This window comes from Quercus robur, chromosome 2, assembly GCF_932294415.1.
Source record: "Quercus robur chromosome 2, dhQueRobu3.1, whole genome shotgun sequence".
Taxonomy (NCBI): Eukaryota; Viridiplantae; Streptophyta; class Magnoliopsida; order Fagales; family Fagaceae; genus Quercus; species Quercus robur.
The window spans coordinates 3884063-3906600 of NC_065535.1; the positions used below are offsets into that span (position 1 = coordinate 3884063).

Sequence of the window (22538 nt, forward strand, 5' to 3'; positions counted from 1 at the left end):
AAAACTTGGGGGAAAAAAATTGCTCACCACACCAAAAGGGGCACTGTAGAGGCATTGCCTCTTCTTATATAGTTAGTAGAAAAAAGAGTACAAATCGATGATTGAAAAAAAAAATACATATTGAACAAACCAAAAATACTTAGCTTTTACACATTCACCTAACAAATGTCACAACATTTTCACAAAACATTCATTTTCAGTTGTGGTTGATTACAGTTTCATATTTTATTATTTTATTTTGATTTATAAGAAATTGACACCTCAATAATTGTAAAATTATTATAAAATTTGTTTTGTCAGTATAACAATATATATAAAAGGAAAAAAAAAAAAAAAAAAAAAAAAAAAAGAGAAGAGGAAGGCTGCCTCACGAAACCAAAATGCACAGTGCAGAGCACTGTAGCAGCATAGCCGCTTTTTATATAGTTAATAGACACGACCTGTTCAATAGATTAAAATATGGATTTAAATAAAGAATTTTAGTAAAGAAAAGATTTATTAGCAAAGATTGTTTCATGGTGACTATTCTATATCCTGAAGTCCCAATCCTTCCCTTGCTTTCTCAACTAGGTTGCCATGTGGAACTACAATTCCCAAAGGATTTTTTTTTTTTTTAGAGAATTTTAACCTGCTTGCTTCTAATGATAGCCATTTATCATCAAATCAAGACATCAATCAATTTTTGGTGTAAGCGAGAATTAAACCTCAGATCTCTTATACAATCATAAAAAATTTTACCAATTGAGCTAAATGGAACTCACTAATTCCCAAACGATTTTGAAGCTCCTCTAGCCATATTTATAGCCAAAACACAAGCCAAGCACAAGTATCAATTATTTATGGGAGCGTCACCTACATAAATCTATTACACCTATTCTTCTTGAGAAGGGTTCAAGTTACACCTAGTGTAACTCTTAGAGTTACACATTTTCTAAACCATTGGATTTAAGTAGATCCAACGGTCAAAAATATATACTCATTAATACTGATATTCTGATAAAGATCTCATTTATTAACCTTATTTATAACATTCTATACTTATCTCTCTACTCTCTCTTTCTCATCAACTACACGTTTCTCTCTCCTCCATTGCTCTTCCACATCCACAATCACATAGAATCTGATGAATCAAAAACTTGAACTAATTAAACATAAGGCTGAAGTAAATAACTTAAAAATTGAAACTAACATTTTGCAAAGAACAAATGAAGCGCATGCGTGCACTGGAAAATTTATATTCCTTGTTGAAATTCTTTAGAAGCTTTAGGCAAAATCTGCTTGAATTGACCAATAATCACAAATATCAACGACGCCTGTGACTTTGTTGACCCAGGTGTACTAATCTTTAAAGCCCAAATTGTTTCACACGAATCTTCCATTCAATTCTATATAACTATAAGTCCATAATATTGGAATATTCAAACCCATCTTCACCCTCCACGTTATTTGAGTTTAATTTTTGTTAATTTGTTTCACGGAAATCAAAGATTTTGGTTTAATAGTTCTAATAAACTACAAAATCCAAACAAATTTTGCCCAAAGCTTCTGAAGAATTTCAACAGGGAATATACATTTTCTAGTGCATGCATGCGCTTCATTTGTTCTCTGCAAAAGGTTAGTTTCAATTTTTAAGTTATTTACTTTAGCCTTATGTTTAATTAGTTCGAGTTTTTGATTCATCAGATTCTATGAGATTCTATGTGGCTGGGGAGGTGGAACCTTATGAAAATGGAGGTGGAAGAGCAATGGAGGAGAGAGAAATGTGTAGTGGATGAGAAAAAGAGAGCAGAGAGAAAAATATACATATTTTTGGGATTAGAAATAGGTATGGAAGTTTATAAATAAGGATAATAAATGAGACCTTATAAGAATATTAGCATTAATTAGTGCATTTTTTTACCGTTGGATCTACTTAAATCCAATGGTTTAGAAAATGTGTAACTCTAAAAAATTACACCAGGTGTAACTTGAACCCATCTCATTCTTCTTATGAATTTTTCACTTTATATTTTCCTAAATGCTCGCTCTGCATAATCTTAAAAGTCTTAAAACCAATCAGATACCAAAACGATCAGTGGACCCAATAATCATGAAAGCAATTCTTGTTTTTTTTTTTTTTTGTAGACACACTTCATCATAGCCCACAGCCGTACCCTTGATAAACCAGATAGCTATCAAAATAATAGACCGGGATTTATGGAACACAAGTGGGATTTGAATATTCCAAATTTAAATTCCAAAGCAGTTGTGGATTTTTAGCTCCATTCTCTTAACCCAAAATTTTCACATGCCTCAAAAAAAAATTTTCCAAATGTATCATCAGTTCACTCAGAGGTAATGTATTTTAAACAATAATTTTTAGTGTTTAAATAATATTATATATATTTTTACACATTTTTTCGTCCATACATATTTTCAAAAAATACAAACAACATCAGGCTCTCAATATCACACAATCACATCCCCAAGTAACTACCAAACAAAATTATTTCGAACCTTTTGTCTCACTCCCAAACAAAACCTCATTGTTTGATTTTTGGTGAAACTACACTATTGGTCCCTGAAGTTTACCCTGTGTGCGCAATTAGTCTCTTAAGTTTGAAACGAGCACAATTAGTCCCTTAAGTTTTAAAACTGAGTTGTATTGGTCCTTTTACTAACTACTATTAAAGGTGTTACTTACGTGGTTAACGGAACAATGACTTGGCATTTTTTTTAATAATGTGGCATTTTTTTAATTAAAAATTAAAAAAAATCCAAGACAAATGAAATTGAAAAATCATATCAAGTGGAAATCTAATATTTGTTTAACAAAGGCATGACGGAGAGAGAGAGAAGGGGAAGCGAGAGATTGACAGTCACAAGAACTCAAATGGAATTTCCATCACAATCAGATAAGTTCCATACTTTTGGGTCCGCTATCCTGGTCATAATTTTCCTACCCCAAAGGTAAAAGCCCTTCCCTTTTTGGCCGGTTGTGGGCAAGGAGTGATTTGAACCCTCGTTTGGGGTGAAATCCCTAGAGGATTGGGTACTATTGTTATAACTTTCAAACCTTCTGGTGAAACTTGTCAAATAGGTGGTGAATGCATCAATCATCTTCATCACATCCCTCACTTCGGGATCACCTTCTTGACCTTTGATAGCTCAGCAATCCAATTCCCTTTGCCATGTCTTGGTCCTCTCAACCTTTGAGCACTTGAATTCTTCAATGCTTGAAGCTTACGACAATTGGGTCTGGTGTGTCCTTGAATTCCACAATGATGGTAAAAAAAAAAACCTTAACTTTAATGATAAAAAAATAAAAATTAAAAATTAAAAATTAAAAAAAACTACTTTAGAGCACCCACAACAAATGTGCCATATGTGCCAAATGCTAAATATTTGGCACATTTGGCACACCAAACACCATTTGACCCCATTTATCAGATGTGTCATATCTCATATTTTTTGCAACATGCTACAGTAGAATCACAAATTTGCCACGATATGGACGGGTGTGGCATATGGATTTATTTATTTTTATTCCTCTTTCTCTCTCATCTCTCCGTCAGTCTCACCCTCAAACCCCAATCCTCTCCTCTCTCTCACCCTAATCCTCTCCTCTCAAACCCCAATCCTCACTGCTCTTCCACACTGATGCCGACACCGACGCTGACGATTAAGTATGGGATCGAACTTGACAACAAGTTGGATGCTAAAGACATGTTCTTCAGCGAAATCAAGTCCCCAAACGAAGTGGGTATTTCACCATCAAGTGCATTCGATGAAAGATTTAAAGACTCAAGGGATGCATTTAGTGTAACCGAAGTGAGTATCTTTCCTTTGAGCTTATTAGTTGGGTTCGATTCCAACGGAGGTGGGGGTGGGTTCGGTTAGGAGTAATGTCAGTGTGGGTCGACGATGTTGGTGTGGGAGTAATGTCAGTGTGGGTCTATTGTGTGGGTCGGCAATGACGATGATGGCGATGAAGATGGTGGGTTTGGAGTCTGGGTTGACTTGGATTATGAAGGTTTTGGGTTTGGAAGTGGGTGTGGGTAAAGGTGTGGAGGCGGTGGGTTTGTCGAGGTTTGTGGTTGAGGAGGTGGTGGTGGTGGTGGTGGTGGGGCTTCCGATTTGGCGTTGGTGGGCTATGGATTTGTTTTGAATTGTGTTTTGGGTTGTGGAGGATGTGGTGGTTGTGTGGTGGTGGCTGTTGGTTGTTGGCAGCAGTGTGGTGTCTGTTGATTGTAATTGATTAGTTGTAAATATTATTTTAATGTGTAGTAAATATTATTTTAATGTATAGAATTGAACGATAAAATATCTGATAAATGGGATATTGTAAAATAATGTGGTAAAATAATAAAGTAAGCCTTTATTATGGCAAAATAGCATAAATTATGCCACAGCTGCTGTGGATACTCTTAGTAATAGAATTTTTTACATTAAAAGAGAAAAAAGATGGCGAGAGACTAAGTATCTGTTTGGATCCGGCATTTGTTGTGTTTGCGTTTTGTTTTGTTTTTTTTTTTTTTTTTTTTTTTTTGCTGCAGCACGCGTTTCAAGGGGACAAATTTCACCGTTCATGCTACTGTTCATGAATAGTAATCGTATATATTTGACTTTTCAGCCCCTTTTCATCACACTCGTGGGTCCCGTCACTGTTCACAGGACCCACAAACTTTACTTTTCAGCAACTTTTTCATTAAAAATGGGTCCCACGGCACTATTAACGCATTTAAAAATTATTTTGCTACAGTATTTTCAAGTTTTCAATTTTCAGCAAAAATAAGTTGTATTCAAACGGACCTTAAGTGAATGTCTGGATAACGTTTGCGCGTCCAGTGTTTTACGCGTGGATCTCATGCACTATTCATGGGTCCCACAAACCTCTTTTTTCAGCAAGACTTTCATTAAAAATAGGTCTCACGGTACTATTTATACATTTAAAATTTATTTTGCTAAAGTGTTTTTAGTTTTCAATTTTCAGAAATAAACAGTATCCAAACAGACCCTGAATGAGAGAGAGAGAGAGAGAGAGAGAGAGAGAGAGTTACATGGGGAGAGAGAGAACTCAAAATCTCACTCTTCAATATCCATAACCATCTTTATGTCTAATTAACCTGTCAAATAATTAATCCTCATTAGGACGTTGAAATGTAAAACACGTTCAGTACTCTTGGTTGAATAACAATGCAAAGTCACAGCAGCAATAGTTTAGAACTTTCAGCAGAAATGATTAAATTAGACGAAAAAAAAGATTTTATCTTTGATCGTATCTTTTCCACCCTTCAATCAAGCAGATATAATGAATCTTGGGAGGCATCCCTCAACTTATTTTGCTCCCCACTACCAGATCAAGACAAGTTGACTCTGGTATATTTAGAATTAGAAGAATTTTTAGTTGTACAGCCCACCCTTAGAAGAAAAAAAAAACACCCACATGTCATATTTCTTGCACATCTTCTAAAATTTGTAATACTTTTAACATTTTTCATATTTAAATAAAATAGAGATCCGTGTTTTAGAGAGTGATTAGCTAGCCTAACATAGACAAGACAATGTGAGTGCTCTTGCCCCTAAAACGCGTTCTAATTCTGCGGACTATGAATTTAGATTCAAAATTGAAACAGTACATCTCATTGACCCAAAAAAGCAATAATGGTTTGAAGTCCGATAATGTTGTACCATTGTGCTCCAAGTCTACCCTCTACATCATAATTTTTGAAAGAAATTTTGTCGGTAGGAATAGTCTTTGTCAGTTTTAAATATAAATTAATTACGTTCTTGCTTTGCCTTGCCCAATACCTCTCATGGGTTCGCCACCCTTCTTCCTTCTACTCTCTTTCGTATTTTCTTTCCCACTTTCAGCTTCACCAATAATCGTTATCAGCAGATTTAGTACAGGTACATCCCTATTTGTAGAGAAACCAGATATTCTAATATCACCAAATGGCGACTTCTCTGCTGGCTTTTATTCCGTGGGTGATAATGCCTATTGCTTTGCCATTTGGTTTAGCAACTCACGCACCGTAGTTTGGATGGCAAACCGTGACAACCCAGTTAATGGAAAGCACTCAAACCTCTCTCTCTTCGATACTGGCAATCTCATCTTATCTGATGCCACTAAGGTAAATGTCACCGTTTGGGCCACAAACACTGTCTCACTCTCCTCAGTCCAATTATTTCTCAACGACACCGGTAATCTTGTTCTATGTGACAAGGAAGGTATTGTTTTGTGGCAAAGCTTTGACTTCCCTACAGATACCCTTCTTCCTCAACAACTACTCACTAGAAAAACAAAGCTTGTCTCTTCAAGAAGCCAGACCAAGTTTTCCTCTGGTTTCTATGAGCTTTCCTTCAACAACGACAACCTTCTTCACTTTGTTTATAATGGCTTAGATGTTTCTGATAGTTATTGGTTTTATTCAGGGCATGAAGATTACAATATTAGCACACTTGTCTTTAATTCCTTAGGGAATTTAAGTCCATCCGATGATTTTACCATTTTGTCAGCCGACTATGGAGCAATGCTTCATAGAAGATTGACACTTGATTACGATGGTAATATTCGATTGTACAGTTGGGAAGAGGAGAGGCAGAGTTGGGTTGTTTCATGGCAAGCCATTCAGAGACCTTGCATCATTGCTGGTGCTTGTGGGGCCAACAGTTTTTGCAGTTACGTTATTGGTTATGGCAGGAAATGTTCCTGCCCATCAGGATACAAGATGAAAAATCGTAGCGATTGGGCTGATGGCTGTGAACTCGAAGTTGAACTCTCTTGCAAGGAAAATGAGTCGGGGTTTCTGATGTTATCCCATGTTGACTTTTACTCGTATTATGGGAATGATTTTGGGAACTTCCTCAATTACACATTTGATCAATGTAGGGATCTATGTTTGGCAGCATGTGATTGCATAGCGTTCGAATACAACTTCAACAAGGAGGCTGGTTATTCAAAATGTTATCCTAAGACACGATTGCTAAATGGGTATCGTTCGCCAGAATTAAATGGAGACGTCTATCTGAAACTACCAAAAAGCTATATCTTGTCCCACCACAATCCTCTAGAAGAATTCAATTTAAATTGCTCAGATGATGGTACACTACAAAGCGGTAAAAACAGCACAGAGAAATTCATGCTCTGGTTTGCTTGTGGAGTGGGTGGACTTGAAATCATCTCTTTCTTTCTGGTGTGGCGTCTTTTCATCAAAATCGAGAAAAGTTTAGGTGTTGACAAGCAAGCCTATGATCGTGCTGCCATCGGATTCAGAAAATTTACATATACAGAACTAAAAAAGGCCACAAAGAATTTTAGTGAAGAGATTGGAAGAGGTGCGGGAGGAATTGTCTACAAAGGGGTGTTGTCTGACAAACGAGTTGCCGCAATCAAACTTCTCAAAGAAGCCAGCCAAGGAGAAGGTGAATTTCTAGCTGAAGTAACCATCATTGGAAGGATTAACCACATGAACTTAATAGAGATGTGGGGTTATTGTGCAGAGGGAAAGTATCGGCTTTTAGTGTATGAGTATATGGAGCATGGTTCTTTAGCAGATAACCTTTCAGCCAATGTACTTGATTGGGAAAAAAGGTTCAAAATTGTTGTGGGCACTGCGAAAGGCCTAGCCTATTTGCATGCGGATTGCTTGGATTGGATTTTGCATTGTGATATAAAGCCTCAAAATATACTTTTGGACTCAACTTATCAACCAAAAGTGGCAGATTTTGGCCTGTCAAAGTTACAAAATAGAGATGTCCTTAAGAATTCAAGCTTCTCAAATATAAGAGGAACACGAGGTTATCTGGCTCCAGAGTGGATTTTCAATCTACCTATCACCTCCAAAGTGGATGTTTATAGCTATGGGATTGTTGTGCTGGAAATGGTAACCGGAAAAGGTCCATCAAGGAGTGTCCATGCAATAGATGATGGTGGGGAGGCAGAGCACAAAAGGCTGGTTACATGGGTGAGGGAAAAAATGAAGAAAGTGGCTACAAATACTTCCTTACTTGAAGAAATCATTGATCCAATGTTGGTAGGTAAATATGACATATTTGAGATGGAAGCTTTGGTTCAGGTTGCTCTACAATGCGTAGAAGAAGACAAAGATGAAAGACCTACCATGAGCCAAGTAGTAGAAATGCTCTTACGCCAAGAAAAAGTCAATGATGTTGTTATATTTGACGAGTGTAGTGATGAGTGTAGTCTCATGGCCTACTAAATATGATATGTCAAGTGACTACCAAATTTCATTCATAAAGCAATCATAGTTGTGAACTTGTTCTCTCCTATAGATTAGCATGCACTTTCATGTGAAACAAGTGTGTGTGTGTGTGTTTTTTTTTTTTTGAACTTATTTAACCTTTCCATTAGCTTGCATCTTCCCTTTAAACTAATCATGTACCTACAACAACGTGATTCAATAAAATCTATGACTTAATTCTCTTAGATTAAAATTTCAATAATAAGATAAAAATTTTGGTTAAAATATACTATTGATCTCTAAATTTTATTATATTGACAGTTTTAGTCCTTAAAAATTAAAATGATCACTTTTAATCCTTAACAAACTTAAAATAGTCGCTTTTAGTCCTTAAAAAGTTTAAAGAGGTCAATCTTGATCTCTAACAAATTCTAAGTAATTGCTTGTTGTATTGTGGAATAATAATGTGTCAACTTCTAATTTGACTACGTCATATTAGGGATTAAATGTGATCATTTTAAATTTTGTTAATAAAATAAAGTAGAGAGAGAATAATATTTTTGTGTCACGAATTGTGCAAGAAACTACCTTTTTATAGAAGCATATATGTGTAGCACAAGTAAAAGGAGTGGAGGCAAGTAACTTATAGTACAAATAATAAGACATTTAGCCTAAACCTGTTGGGCTAGACAGTAATATATGCTAACAAACTTTAGGGGCTAGATTCACTAATATGTTAAATTTTGAAGAACAACAATATATTTAATCCTAAATAGTATTACTTTGTTATGTAATTTTTTTTCTTTATTTTGCGTAAAAAGGATAATATTATTAAGGATGGCAACTAGCCCTCATTAAAAAGGAACCCAACATTCATACACTATACCAACATGGTTCAAATTAAGTAATAAATACACATCAATCATCAAAAGGAGGCTCATAAAGCAAAACAAAATCCTGAGCTTAGTGGACATCCTGCCAAGCAAGTGCATCAACACACTTGTTAGCCTTCCTATAGTAGTGGAAGATCCAAACTTGAGGAATTTTCCTTAAAACTTTCCCTGTAATCAGCCACAATAATAGCATTAGAATTGTTAGCAAGTTCAGGGTCTTTAAGAAGACCAACAATAATCTTAGCATCTAGCTCAATTTCCTCTACCAGCAAATTAAGTAATGCAAAGACTAATTCCATCCCTAACAGCTCACAACTCAGTAGCCACACTTGAAGTAAATGTAAGTTTGTAACTTCAATATGGAAGAATGTGATGCAGCGTAAGCGTGTAGAAGCAGAATCTATAACACACAAATACTACAACTCTTTCACTAAACCTAAGTTCTACAACAACACTAGGCTAATAGGCAAAGTAATAGAGAAAACCTCTTTAGCAAACTTTTATTCAAAAACACACATAACAATAACCTCTCTATAAAGAGTATTTATAAGAATAGAATTTCTCCTACTCCTTTTAGGAAAAGAAATAATAAACCTACTTCTACTTGAGAAAGGAAAAACAATTTAACTAGGAAAAGAAAAACCATTAAAATCCTAATTCAACTAGAAAAAAGAAAACAACATAAAATATTAAAATATTTTATTCTTCCTTAACCAATTTGCATCAGAATGTTTTAAAGTTTGTATGTATGTGATAGAAAATAAATTATTTGGTACCACCAAACATAAATAAGAGGGTTTTTGATGCTAAATTGTACCGTTAATCATTAGAGTTTAGGTTTTTTTTTTTTTTTTTCTCAAAAAAAAAATTTAAGATTTTTTTTATTTTGGACCATCAAATTTGAATCCGTTCTCCAAAATGTTCCTTTTGTCCATCAAGGTGCGGAAAGGGGGTTTTCTCACATCTGAACTCACTAGAGTGACCATGTAAGCAGTGAGCTATATAAATTTTCTAAGCAGCCCAGGCCTGTATAAGATTATTAAATTTATCTCTTTCCATTGCAAGCCCAGAGGAGGCAGGCTTTACCTTAGATTTTCAAACCATGTCTAGCCGAGTGAATAATTTGTTCAAGCAGCCCAGTCCATTAAAAAGATTATTCTAGTCTAGAGTCTAGATTCTGGACCTTTTGTTAAATTATAAAAGCTAAGGCCATACCCATCAACCAGCTCTGTGTTAAGTGTTAACCAACAAAATAGAAGTACATGCAAATCTACAGTTTTTTAAAGTACACGACCTGTTTAACAGATTAAAATATGGATTTAAATAAATAATTTTAGTAAAGAAAAGATTTATTAGCAAAGATTGTTTCATGGTGACTAGTCTATATCCTGAAGTCCCAATCCTTCCCTGCTTTCTCAACTATGTTGCCGTGTGGAACTACAATTCCCAAAGGCTTTTGAAGCTCCTCTAGCCATATTTATAGACAAATAAACACAAGCTAATTTGAACCCAAGCCAAGCACAAGTATCAATTATGGGGAGCATCACCTCTATGAGTATCCAGCAAGACTTCAATATAGTACTTAGAGCATCCACAACAGTGGAGCTAAAAATTTAGCTATTTGACACCACAAAAAATTACTTTATCTATTTTACCTACTCACTTTACAAAACATCCAATAGCAGTAGATCTATTTTAGCTTTCAACATAATAAAATAATATAAACATTACAATAAAATAATATATCCCCTACAATAAACAACAATCACAACCACTGCAACCACTACTGCTGTCACTATCGCCACCGCTAACTCTTCCACCGCCACTGCTGCTACTACGGGTGTCCATGGGTCGGGTTTCTCATATTATAATATTTAATTAATAAAATTGTATTTAACTTTTTTATGTCATTTTTTATTTAAATATATCTTTCCTACTTTTTAAGATACAAAGTTATTGAAAAAAAAATTGTATTCAAGTTTCCTTATATGTTTTCTTCAATATAACTAATCTTCTTATTTTTTTGTGGCATAATTGATTATTTATACATTTTTTTTATGCGCAGAATTAATTTTTTTAGTTAACAATTAGAATATTATAATAAGAAACCGAAAAAATATATATAAATATATACATAGAAACAAAGAAGAAATTGAACAAAAAATTTTATTTAAAAAATAAAAACAAATTTGTCTAAAATAATAATATAATATAATAACCTAAGAGATAAGTACGTAGTGTTGAGTTGTTGGAGATTACTATGCTACCACACGTCCCTAGGACCCTAGCCCAACCCAATTTGTAAATCGTGAAATTTGACACGCCTATGCTTTGTCAGAAGGTTAAAGCTTCACAGTGAAGCAAGTATCAAACAACCAAGTAAACACTCTGAGAAAGTAAAACAAAGTAGCAAGAACCAAACAATGAGATAAGTAAGCAAGAATAAGACATTTTAGAGTAGTGCAAAACCTGAAGGAGGGCAACGCTGAACAGAAAGGAGGGTCCAATACACTGCTAAGAAATGTATGAAAAAGTCACTTTTCAACAATTCATTAAAAATATTTGAGGTTTGAGGTTTGAGATTGATTGATTTTTTTTTTTTTTTTTTTTTTGAGAGAGAAAGGGAGAGAATGATTTTTCAGATTCTAGGCGTGGGAGAATAATGACTCACATAGAGAATCGAACACTTTAGTTGCACATTCAATGTTTTTTTTCTAATTTTTATAAAAAAAATTAATAATACTTTCGATATATTGGTTAATATTTGAGGCTTAATTAATACTCTCAATGGTAAAGAAATATCTCTATTACTTAAATTTGAGGACTTTTTTTTTTTTTTTTTGTTGCTTAAATTTGGGGGCCTTAGGAACTTGTCTCAATTGTATCATGCATTGAGCCAATCTTATAAAGAGAAAAATCTAAAAAATAACACCTAAATTACTGTACGTAAATTATTGTACCTGACTTTCGTAAACTCTATACCACCGATTCTTCTTATGAATTTGTCACTTTATATTTTCATAAACGCTCTCTCTGCATAATCTTAAAACCAAGCAGATAACAAAACGATCAGTGGACCCAACAATCATGAAAGCAATTCTTGTTTTTTTTTCTAATCACACTTCATCACAGCCCACAGCCGTACCGTCATAAACAAGATCTCTATCAAAATAATGGACCAGGATTTATGGAACACAAGTGGGATTTGAATATTCCAAATTTAAATTCCAAAGCAGCTGTGGATTTTTAGTTCCATTCTCTTAACCCAAAATTTTCACATGCCTCAAAATTTTTTTTTTCCCAATGGCTAATCACTCAATATCACACAATCACATCCCCAGGACCCCAAGTAACTACCAAACAAAATTAATTCGAATCTTTTGTCTCGCTCCCAAACGAAACCTCATTGTTTGATTTTTCATCTTACAATTTTCTTTCATTGAAGCAAACAAAAAACGGTTGTCCTCTCTGTCCAGCAGTATTAATCAACTTGCCCATGAATTAAGTCCATCTCATTAAATACATTATGACGTTACCTTTTCCTCATTTTTTTCTTTTTTAATTTGTTCCATAAAAAAAATAAACAAATAAAAAGCCCAAAAAAAAAAAAAAATAGTTACAATGCTAAAGGGATGGACTTATTTATGTGAAAGGTCTGAGATGGATAGTGAAGAATGGTGAATTAGTAAATCTGTGGATGGACTTTTGGCCACCTAAAGGGAGGTTAAGAGAGCTCATTGAAGGACCCCTTAACCGAGAGCAAGCTGAATTAACAATTAAACAATGCTTGGATCCCAACTAGCATCTCTTTTGTTCTTCTTGAAAGTGTTCTGAATTCTATTTTGGCTACTCCCTTCTCCTATGACCCCCACTCAGTTGATGAACTTATGTGAGCATTCTCAAAGAATGGTTTTTTCTCCCTCAAATCAGCTTATCTCATTGCTAGGGGATTAAACCCCCTGAACTTGAACACTATGTCTTTCAAATGGGTTTGGAAAACTGAAACTCCCACTAAGGTTCAGTTCTTTATGTGGCTTTGTCTACATGATAGCTTACCCATAGCTGAAGTGTTGGGTTCAAGGGGTTTAATACTTGATCCGGTGTGTAAAATATGCAGCAGGGAGATTGAGTCTATTGAACACCTATTCAAGGGCTGTGAATTTGCTCACAACTTCTGGCAGCAATTACAATTACCTATCTGCACTAGTAGCTCATTTGCCCTTCCATTTAAAGAATGGATGGAAACTAACTGCAAGGACCCAACAAATGTCACAGTGAAAGGAATACCTTGGAAGATCATTTTTCCTTTGGGGCTTTGGCGGTTGTGGCTGCATGGGAATAATTATGTTTTTAGGACAGAAACTGTTGACAATCAGAGCTGGAAAAAGTGTATGAGGTACAGCACTGAACTCTACGCTATTGGGCTTGAAGCAAAGATCAAGCCGTCCAAAACTATCGTTCCTGTGGGCTAGGAGAAGCCACCAAGGGGCTGGTTGAAGCTTAATTCAGATGGTTCAACCCTGAAGAACCCAGGTAAGGCAAGTGGGGGAGGTTTATTTCGTGATCACGAAGGTAAATGGGTGAAGGGATATGCTAGAGGGATCGGCCACACCAATAGTTTCAAGGCTGAACTGTGGGCTTTGAGAGAGTTTAATCCTAGCTAGGGAGATGGGATTGAACAACCTAATCATTGAGCTTGATGCATTGAGTATTGTTATGCTTATGAATAATGAGACTGAAAATATCATGATGGAACCATTACTATCTGATTGTAGGAATCTCATGAAGCAAATCCCAAACAAGCGCGTGATTCATTCCTACCGTAAAGCCAATCAATGTGTAGATACTTTAGCCAAGCTAGGAGCACAATCCTTCATTCATTTTGTTGTTTTTTGTAACCTACCGCCTGTGGTGGAGACTTTGTTAATTTTTGATAAGGCTAGTATGTATTATAATAGACATGTAAATTCCTAGTTTAATGTTAAATCTTGGTTTACCCCCAAAAAAAAATAATAATAAAAATAAAGAGACAACTTTTTTTTTTCAGATTTTAACCCCGATTTTGTCCCACTGTGCACTACCAAATTGTTTTCATTGGTATTCTAATGCAACCGAACTTAAAAAATTTATAAAAATAAAAACCAAAAAAAAAAACTAGGATTGGCAATCCAAGTGAGGCTTGTTTTTAACAGATGATAAGATCCTCAGCTTTTTTTTTTTTTTTTGAAATAATAACAATCCTCAACTTTAATGATTTAAAAAAAAAAAATAGATATTATCTTTTTTCCGCCCTTGAATCTTGGGAGGCATCTCTCAACTACCAGATCAAGACAAGTTGACTCTGGTCTACGTTTAATTGCATTAGGAGAATTTTTAATTCTGCTGCCCACCCTTTTAGGAAAAAAAAAAAACACCCACATATTATATTCTTAATATATTAAGCATTTTTTATATTTAAAATTTTAAATAAAATAGAATTTAAAATAGAGAATCGTGTTTTAGAGAGTGATTAGCTAGCCTAATATAGACAAGACAATGTGAGAGAGTGATTAGATACCACCTGCATCATAAATTTTGAAGAAATGTTGTCGGTAGGAATAGTCTTTGTCAGTTTTAATTAAATAGAAATAAATTATGGTATTGCCTAGCCTTGCCCAATAGCTCTCATTATATAGACAAGACAACGTGAGAGAGTGCTCTTGCCTGTAAAACGCGTTCTAATCTAGACAAGACAATGTGAGAGAGTGAATAGATACCACCTGCATCATAAATTTTGAAGAAATGTTGTCGGTAGGAATAGTCTTTGTCAGTTTTAATTAAATAGAAATAAATTATGGTATTGCCTAGCCTTGCCCAATAGCTCTCATGGGTTCGCCAATCTTCTTCCTTCTACTCTCTTTGGCATTTTCATTCCCACTATCATCTTCAGCATTGATTGCTATTAGCAACGGCACATCCATATCAGTAGAGAAACCAGATAGTCTGATATCACCAAATGGCGACTTCTCTGCTGGCTTTTATTCTGTGGGTGATAATGCCTATTGCTTTGCCATTTGGTTTTGCAACTCACGCACCGTAGTTTGTATGGCAAACCGTGACCGGCCAGTTAATGGTAAGCACTCAAAGCTCTCTCTCCTCAAAAATGGCAATCTGATCTTAACTGATGCCAATAAATTAAATGTTTGGACCACAAACACTGTCTCACTCTCCTTTGTCCAATTATCTCTCTACAACACCGGTAACCTTGTTCTATGCAATGTGGACGGTGTTATTTTGTGGCAAAGCTTTGATTTCCCTACAGATACCCTTCTTCCTCAACAACTACTCACTAGAACCATCAAGCTTGTCTCCTCAAGAAGCCAGAGCAATTATTCCACTGGTTTCTATGAGTTTTTCTTCAACAACAAAAACATTCTCCGCCTTTTTTATAATGATTCTGGGATTTCCAGTACTGATTATTGGCCTAACCCATGGCTTACACTCTGGGATACTGGAAGGATCTCCTACAACAATAGCAAAACAGCTGTCCTTAATTCCTTGGGGAACTTTAGTTCATCCGATAATTTAACTTTTGTGTCAGCTGACTATGGAGCAGTACTTCATAGAAGATTGACACTTGATTACGATGGTAACATTCGATTGTACAGTTGGGAAGAGGAGGGGCAGAGTTGGGTTGTTTCATGGCAAGCCATTCAGAAACCTTGCGAGATGATTCCTGGTGCTTGTGGGGCAAACGGTTTGTGCAGTTATGTTATTGGTTCCGGCAGAAAATGTTCCTGCCCACCAGGATACAAGATGAAAAATCGTATTGATTGGGCTGATGGCTGTGAACTCGAAGTTGATCTCTCTTGCGAGCAAAATGAGTCGGGGTTTCTGCAGTTATCCCAGGTTGACTTTTACTCGTATTACGGGAATGATTTTGGGATGTTCAACAATTACAGCTTTGATCAATGTAGGGATCTATGTTTGGCCTCTTGTGATTGCAAAGCGTTCGAATACAGCTTTAACAAGTATTACGGTTCTTCAAAATGTTCTCCTAAGACACGATTGCTAAATGGGTATCGTACACCGAATTCAAATGGAGACCTCTTTTTGAAACTTCCGAAAAGCAAAATCTTGTCCCTCCTCAATCCTCTAGAAGAATTCAATTTAACTTGCCCAGGCGATGGTACAATACAAAGTGGTAGAAACAGGACACAAAAATTCATGCTCTGGTTTGCTTGTGGAATGGGTGGACTTGAAATCATCTCTTTCTTTCTGGTGTGGTGTCTTTTCATCAAAATCGAGAAAAGTTTAGGTGTTGACAAGCAAGCCTATGATCGTGCTGCCATCGGATTCAGAAAATTTACATATACAGAACTAAAAAAGGCCACAAAGAATTTTAGTGAAGAGATTGGAAGAGGTGCAGGAGGAATTGTTTACAAAGGGGTGTTGTCTGACAAACGAGTTGCCGCAATCAAACTTCTCAAAGAAGCCAGCCAAGGAGAAGGTGAATTTCTAGCTGAAGTAACCATCATTGGAAGGATTAACCACATGAACTTAATAGAGATGTGGGGTTATTGTGCAGAGGGAAAGTATCGGCTTTTAGTGTATGAGTATATGGAGCATGGTTCTTTAGCAGATAACCTTTCAGCCAATGTACTTGATTGGGAAAAAAGGTTCAAAATTGTTGTGGGCACTGCGAAAGGCCTAGCCTATTTGCATGAGGATTGCTTGGATTGGATTTTGCATTGTGATATAAAGCCTCAAAATATACTTTTGGACTCAACTTATCAACCAAAAGTGGCAGATTTTGGCCTGTCAAAGCTACAAAATAGAGATGTCCTTAAGAATTCAAGCTTCTCAAATATAAGAGGAACACGAGGTTATATGGCTCCAGAGTGGATTTTCAATCTACCTATCACCTCCAAAGTGGATGTTTATAGCTATGGGATTGTTGTGCTGGAAATGGTAACCGGAAAAGGTCCATCAAGGAGTGTCCATGCAATAGATGATGGTGGGGAGGCAGAGCACAAAAGGCTGGTTACATGGGTGAGGGAAAAAATGAAGAAAGTGGCTACAGATACTTCCTTACTTGAAGAAATCATTGATCCAATGTTGGTAGGTAAATATGACATATTTGAGATGGAAGCTTTGGTTCAGGTTGCTCTACAATGCGTAGAAGAAGACAAAGATGAAAGACCTACCATGAGCCAAGTAGTAGAGATGCTCTCACGCCAAGAAAAAGTCAGTGATGTTGTTATATTTGACGAGTGTAGTGATGAGTGAAGTCTCAAGGCCTACTAAATATGAAATCTCAAGTGACTACCAAATTTCATTCATAAAGCAATCATAGTTGTGAACCTGTTCTCTCCTATAGTTTAGCATGCACTTTCATGTAAAACAAGTGTGTGTGTGTGTTTTTTTAACTTATTTATCCTTTTCATTAGCTTGCATCTGATCTTTAAACTAATCATGTACCTGCAACAACGTGATTCAATAAAATCTATGACTTAATTCTCTTAGATTAAAATTTCAATAATAAGATAGAAATTTTGATTAAAATATACTATTGATCTCTAAATTTTATTATATTGGCAGTTTTAGTCCTTAAAAATTAAAGTGATCACTTTTAATCCTTAACAAACTTAAAATAGTCGCTTTTAGTCCTTAAAAATTTAAAGAGGTCAATCTTGGTCTCTAACAAATTCTAAGTAATTGCTTGTTGTATTGTGGAATGCTAATGTGTCAACTTCTAATTTGACTACGTCATATTAGGGATTAAATGTGATCATTTTAAAATTTGTTAATAAAATAAAGTAGAGAGAGAATAATATTTTTGTGTCAAGAATTGTGCAAGAAACTACCTTTTTATAGAAGCATATATGTGTAGCACAAGTAAAAGAGTGTAGGCAAGTAATTTATATTACAAGTAATAAGACATTTAGCCTAAGCCCATTGGGCTAGACAGTAATATATGCTAGGCTAGATTCACTAATTTTTTAAATTTTGAAGACCAACGATATATTTAATCCTAAATAGTATTACTTAAGTATGTAATTTTTTTTTCTTTATTTTGGGTAATAAGGATAATATTATTATGGAGGGCAGCTAGCCCTCATTAAAAAGGAACCCAACATTCATACACTATACCAACATGGTTCAAATTAAGTAACAAATACACATCAGTCATCAAAAGGAGGCTCATAAAGCAAAACAAAATTCTGTGCTTAGTGGACATCCTGCCAAGGAAGTGCATCAACACACTTGTTAGCCTTCCTATAGTAGTGGAAGATCCAAACTTGAGGAATTTTCCTTAAGACTTTCCCTGTAATCAGCCACAATAATTGCATTAGAATTGTTAGCAAGATCAGGGTTTTCAAGAAGACCAACAATAATCTTAGCATCTAGATCAATTACCCCTGCCAGCAAATTAAGTAATGCAAAGACTAATTCAATCCCTAACAGCCCACAACTCAGCAGCCACACTTGAAGTAAATGTAAGTTTGCAACTTCAATATGGAAGAATGTTTTAAAGTTTGTATGTATGTGATAGAAAATAAATTATTTGGTACCACCAAACATAAATAAGAGGGTTTTTACGCTAAATTGTACTGTTAATCATTAAGGTTTAGCTTTTTTTTTTCTTTTTTCTTTTTTTCTCAAAAAAAAAAATTTAAGATTTTTTTTATTTTGGACCATCAAATTTGAATCCGTTCTCCAAAATGCTCCTTTTGTCCATCAAGGTGCGGAAAGGGGGTTTTCTCACATCTGAACTCACTAGAGTGACCATATAGGCAGTGAGCTTGTTACAATATAAATTGTCTAAGCAGCTCAGGCCTGTATAAGATTATTAATTTATCTCTTTCCACTGCAAGCCCAGAGGAGGCAGGCTTTACCCCTTAGATTTTCAAATCAAGCTTAGCCCAATGAATGATTTGTTCAAGCAGCCCAGGCCTGTATAAGATTTTTAAATTTATCTCTTTCCTTTGCAAGCCCAGAGGAGGCAGGCTTTACCTTAGATTTTCAAACCATGCCTATCCCAATGAATGATTTGTTCAAGCGGCCTAGTCCATTAAAAAGGTTATTCTAGTCTAGAGTCTAGATTCTGGACCTTTTGTTAAATTATAAAAGCTAAGGCCATACCCATCAACAAGCTGTGTGTTAAAGTGTTAACCAACAAAATAGAAGTACCTGTAAATCTACATTTTTTTAAAGTACAAGACCTGTTCAATAGATTAAAATATGGATTTAAATAAAGAATTTTAGTAAAGAAAAGATTTATTAGCAAAGATTATTTCATTGTGAGTGGTGACTAGTCTACATCCTGAAGTCCCAATCCTTCCCTTGCTTTCTCAACTATGTTGCCGTGTGGAACTACAATTCGCAAAGGATTTTGAAGCTCCTGCTCTAGACATATTTATAGCCAAATAAACACGAGCTAATTTGAACCCAAGCCAAGCACAAGTATCAATTATGGGGAGCATCACCACCTCCTACATAAGTCTATAACACCTATTCTTCTTATGAATTTGTCACTTTATATTTTCCTAAACGCTCTCTGCATAATCTTTAAAACCAAGCAGATACCAAAACGATCAGTGGACCCAACAATCATGAAAGCAATTCTTGTTTTTTTTTTTTTTTTTTTCTGATCACACTTCATCATAGCCCACAGCCGTACCCGTCATAAACAAGATATCTATCAAAATAATGGACCAGGATTTATGGAACACAAGTGGGATTTGAATATTCCAAATTTAAATTCCAAAACAGCTGTGGATTTTTTGGTTCCACTCTCTAAACCCAAATTTTTCACATGCCTCAAAAATATTTTTCTTTTTTCCCAATATCTCATCACTCAATATCACACAATCACATCCCCAAGTAACTACCAAACAAAATTATTTCGAACCTTTTGTCTCGCTCCCAAACAAAAACCACATTGTTTGATTTTTCATCTTTGAATTTTCTTTCATCGAAACAAACAAAAAACGGTTGTCCTCTCTGTCCAACAGTATTAATCAACTTGCCCATGAATTAAGTCTCTCTCATTAAATTCATTATGACATTATCTTTTCCTCTCTCTTTTTTTTCTTTAATTTGTTCCATAAAAGAAAAGGCCAAAAAGAAAAAAGAAATAGTCACAGTTGAAGATAAAACGACAACGTTTTTTTTTTTTCTTCAGATTTTAACCCCCATTTTGTCCCACTGTACACTACCAAAATTATTTTCATTGGTATTCTAATGCAACCGAACTTAAAAATTAAAAAAAAAAAAAAAAAAAAAAAAAAAAAAAAAGATAAACCCAAAAAAAAAAAAAAAAAAAACTAGGCTTGCTTTGCCTTTGCTTCGCTCAGTCATTTTTTTCTCTCTCTTAGGACTAAAAGACTAGTCTCTCTCTCTCTCTCTGTTTGGCTACTCGATTTTGCTAATCCCAATCCGCTTAATAACAGCGTTCCTAATAGCATCAGTCTGCAAATTACAAAACCCGTTTTGCTCAATCCCCGACATGTAATTCCTCACTTCCTTTCTTATCATCTCTTGCATCACCGACAAGAACTCGTTGCTGAAGAACTGCTTCTCGTAACCTGCAACCGGTTGCTCCGGTGGTGGTGGTGGTTGCTGCTGAGGTGGCAGTGGTGGTACCATCTGAGGCGGGCTGATTAACTCAAACGGGTCGGATCCGGGTAAAGACAGACTCAGTGAAGTCGGTGGATCCGTTGTGTTTGAACACGAAGTCTCAACCGGATGAGCCGGTACCAGAGGGACAGCTCGCGCCACGGGTCTGAACACGTGAGAAGGTGACGTGGCGGGCAAGCTCGAGTCACTCAAATCGGATCCTGACGGACTGCTCGGATTCAAGTACAGACCCGTACCCGTAACGGTACCCGCCCCGACGCTAGCCGATCTCTTTAGCGGCTGCGGGTTCGAAACGTCGTCGTTAAAGTCGTCCCCCATGGACGAGCATTTCCGCTTGAGCGTCGAGTTCCAGTGGTTTTTAATGGCGTTATCGGTTCGACCGTTGAGGAGGCGAGCTATGGTGGCCCACTTGTTACCGAACCGAGCGTGAGCTCGAATAATCGTGTCGTCCTCGTCGGGAGTGAAAGGTCGGTGCTCAACCTCGGGCGAGAGCTGGTTACACCAGCGTAAACGACACGATTTCCCGGATCGACCCGGGATCGATTTGCTAATCAACGACCAGTTTCTCGGGCCGTAGCTTTGGACCAGTCTCTGTAACGCTTCGTCTTCTTCGGGGCTCCATGGACCTTTTATCCGATCCATATCTTTCTTTGTAGAAGCCATGGAAATATTTAAATTAAAAATAAATAAAAATAAAAATGTTTTTTTTTTTTTTTTGTTGGGGGGAGGGGGGGGGGTTGTTGATATTTATATTTGTGTTGAGAGGCAGAAGCCTCTTTGGTGAAAGAAGAGAGAATTGAGAGGAACGAGAGTGAGAGGGGAATATATAAGAGAGGATAAGGATGACTGGTTGAACCGGTGGGAGTGACCGGTCATAGGCGTTGAGAGTTGGGGGATTCTTCCAGGCAAGGCAGTTACTAGTATACAGCTGTCAAACTGACACGCGTCTCGTCGTTGCCTTTCCAACTTACACGTATGTATATATATAATCACTCCCCTTCAGTCCCTTCTAATGGAGTGGAGCTACGTTACTACGTACTGTTCCGACTACACACGTCGTCAAATTCCTCGCCAAATCTATTTCCTCCGTTATTAAAATATATATATATATTACAAAAACAGCCAAATTTTATAACTTGTTTAATATTACAACCAACGGTGTAATTAAAATCTTAAATTTATGAAATTGTTTCAATTTAAAGACTTTGTTCTTAAATAAAAATAAATAAAGTAGATAAAAGTGAAAAATCATTGATTAAACTTTGCGTTCACTTAAGTATTGTTCATTCCTCAATTTGACAACTATTGAATAAAGAGAAAAAATAATTATTTTGTGTGATAAAGTGATTGTCAAAAAAGTGAAATTGATTCACATGGTACAATATAAAGTTTTCTAACAGTTTTTTTTTTTTTTTTCTATTTATTGTGAAAAATAAGGTAAAGAAATAATGGAAATTGATCATTTTCAATATTAAAGCAATTTTATGGCTTTTTGTCACTTTAATTTACAAAATTAGTCAAGAATATTGTAGTTTAATGATAATGACAAATCTCTTTCATGAGACAAAGCAAAACTCAAATTGTCTTACTCATTATTGTAAATATGGAATTATTTTTATAAAAAAAAAATACAAAATTAAAAAGTCAGTACCTAATTTGAAGAATGAATTTTGGGCTTTTTTTGTAAATTTTCCTAAACTAAAAGAAAAACACAAAAACAAAGAATACAATCTTAGATCCATCATCCATGATCTAGTGGCCCCCAATGCCCAATCAAAGGTACCAAAAGATTTTTACTTTTTTAAGTGAGTAATAATAATTCACAAAAAATATCAATTCG

General features: G+C 35.6%; 3 protein-coding genes and 1 long non-coding RNA gene across 4 annotated transcripts in view; 3 read left to right on the plus strand and 1 right to left on the minus strand.

The window, feature by feature from the left end:
* LOC126710026 (putative receptor protein kinase ZmPK1) overlaps window positions 1-8240 on the plus strand; it is a 38784-nt gene extending 30544 nt beyond the window's left edge. Inside the window, exon 2 of the mRNA XM_050410412.1 lies at window positions 8020-8240. Within this exon, the coding sequence (XP_050266369.1) occupies window positions 8020-8201 (182 nt within the window). The 3' untranslated portion in view covers window positions 8202-8240. The remainder of the gene's footprint in view (window positions 1-8019) is intronic.
* A 5231-nt stretch (window positions 8241-13471) lies between these two features.
* Window positions 13472-14130, plus strand: LOC126710056 (uncharacterized). The gene is made up of 2 exons (XR_007649561.1): window positions 13472-13609; window positions 13852-14130. It is a non-coding gene; the product is annotated as an uncharacterized LOC126710056 (long non-coding RNA).
* A 642-nt stretch (window positions 14131-14772) lies between these two features.
* On the plus strand, window positions 14773-17588 carry LOC126710036 (putative receptor protein kinase ZmPK1). The gene has a single exon (XM_050410419.1). The coding sequence runs from the start codon at window positions 14942-14944 to the stop codon at window positions 17342-17344; it is 2403 nt and encodes an 800-aa protein (XP_050266376.1). The 5' UTR covers window positions 14773-14941; the 3' UTR covers window positions 17345-17588.
* A 2617-nt stretch (window positions 17589-20205) lies between these two features.
* On the minus strand, window positions 20206-21465 carry LOC126710048 (transcription factor MYB73-like). Its single transcript, XM_050410428.1, has one exon. The coding sequence runs from the start codon at window positions 21359-21361 to the stop codon at window positions 20474-20476; it is 888 nt and encodes a 295-aa protein (XP_050266385.1). The 5' UTR covers window positions 21362-21465; the 3' UTR covers window positions 20206-20473.
* Window positions 21466-22538: the final 1073 nt, after the last annotated feature.

Bases quoted from the DNA above. Each gene is read 5' to 3' on its own strand.
- LOC126710048 (XM_050410428.1), bottom strand. From the start codon at position 21,361: ATGGCTTCTACAAAGAAAGATATGGATCGGATAAAAGGTCCATGGAGC.
- LOC126710036 (XM_050410419.1), top strand. From the start codon at position 14,942: ATGGGTTCGCCAATCTTCTTCCTTCTACTCTCTTTGGCATTTTCATTC.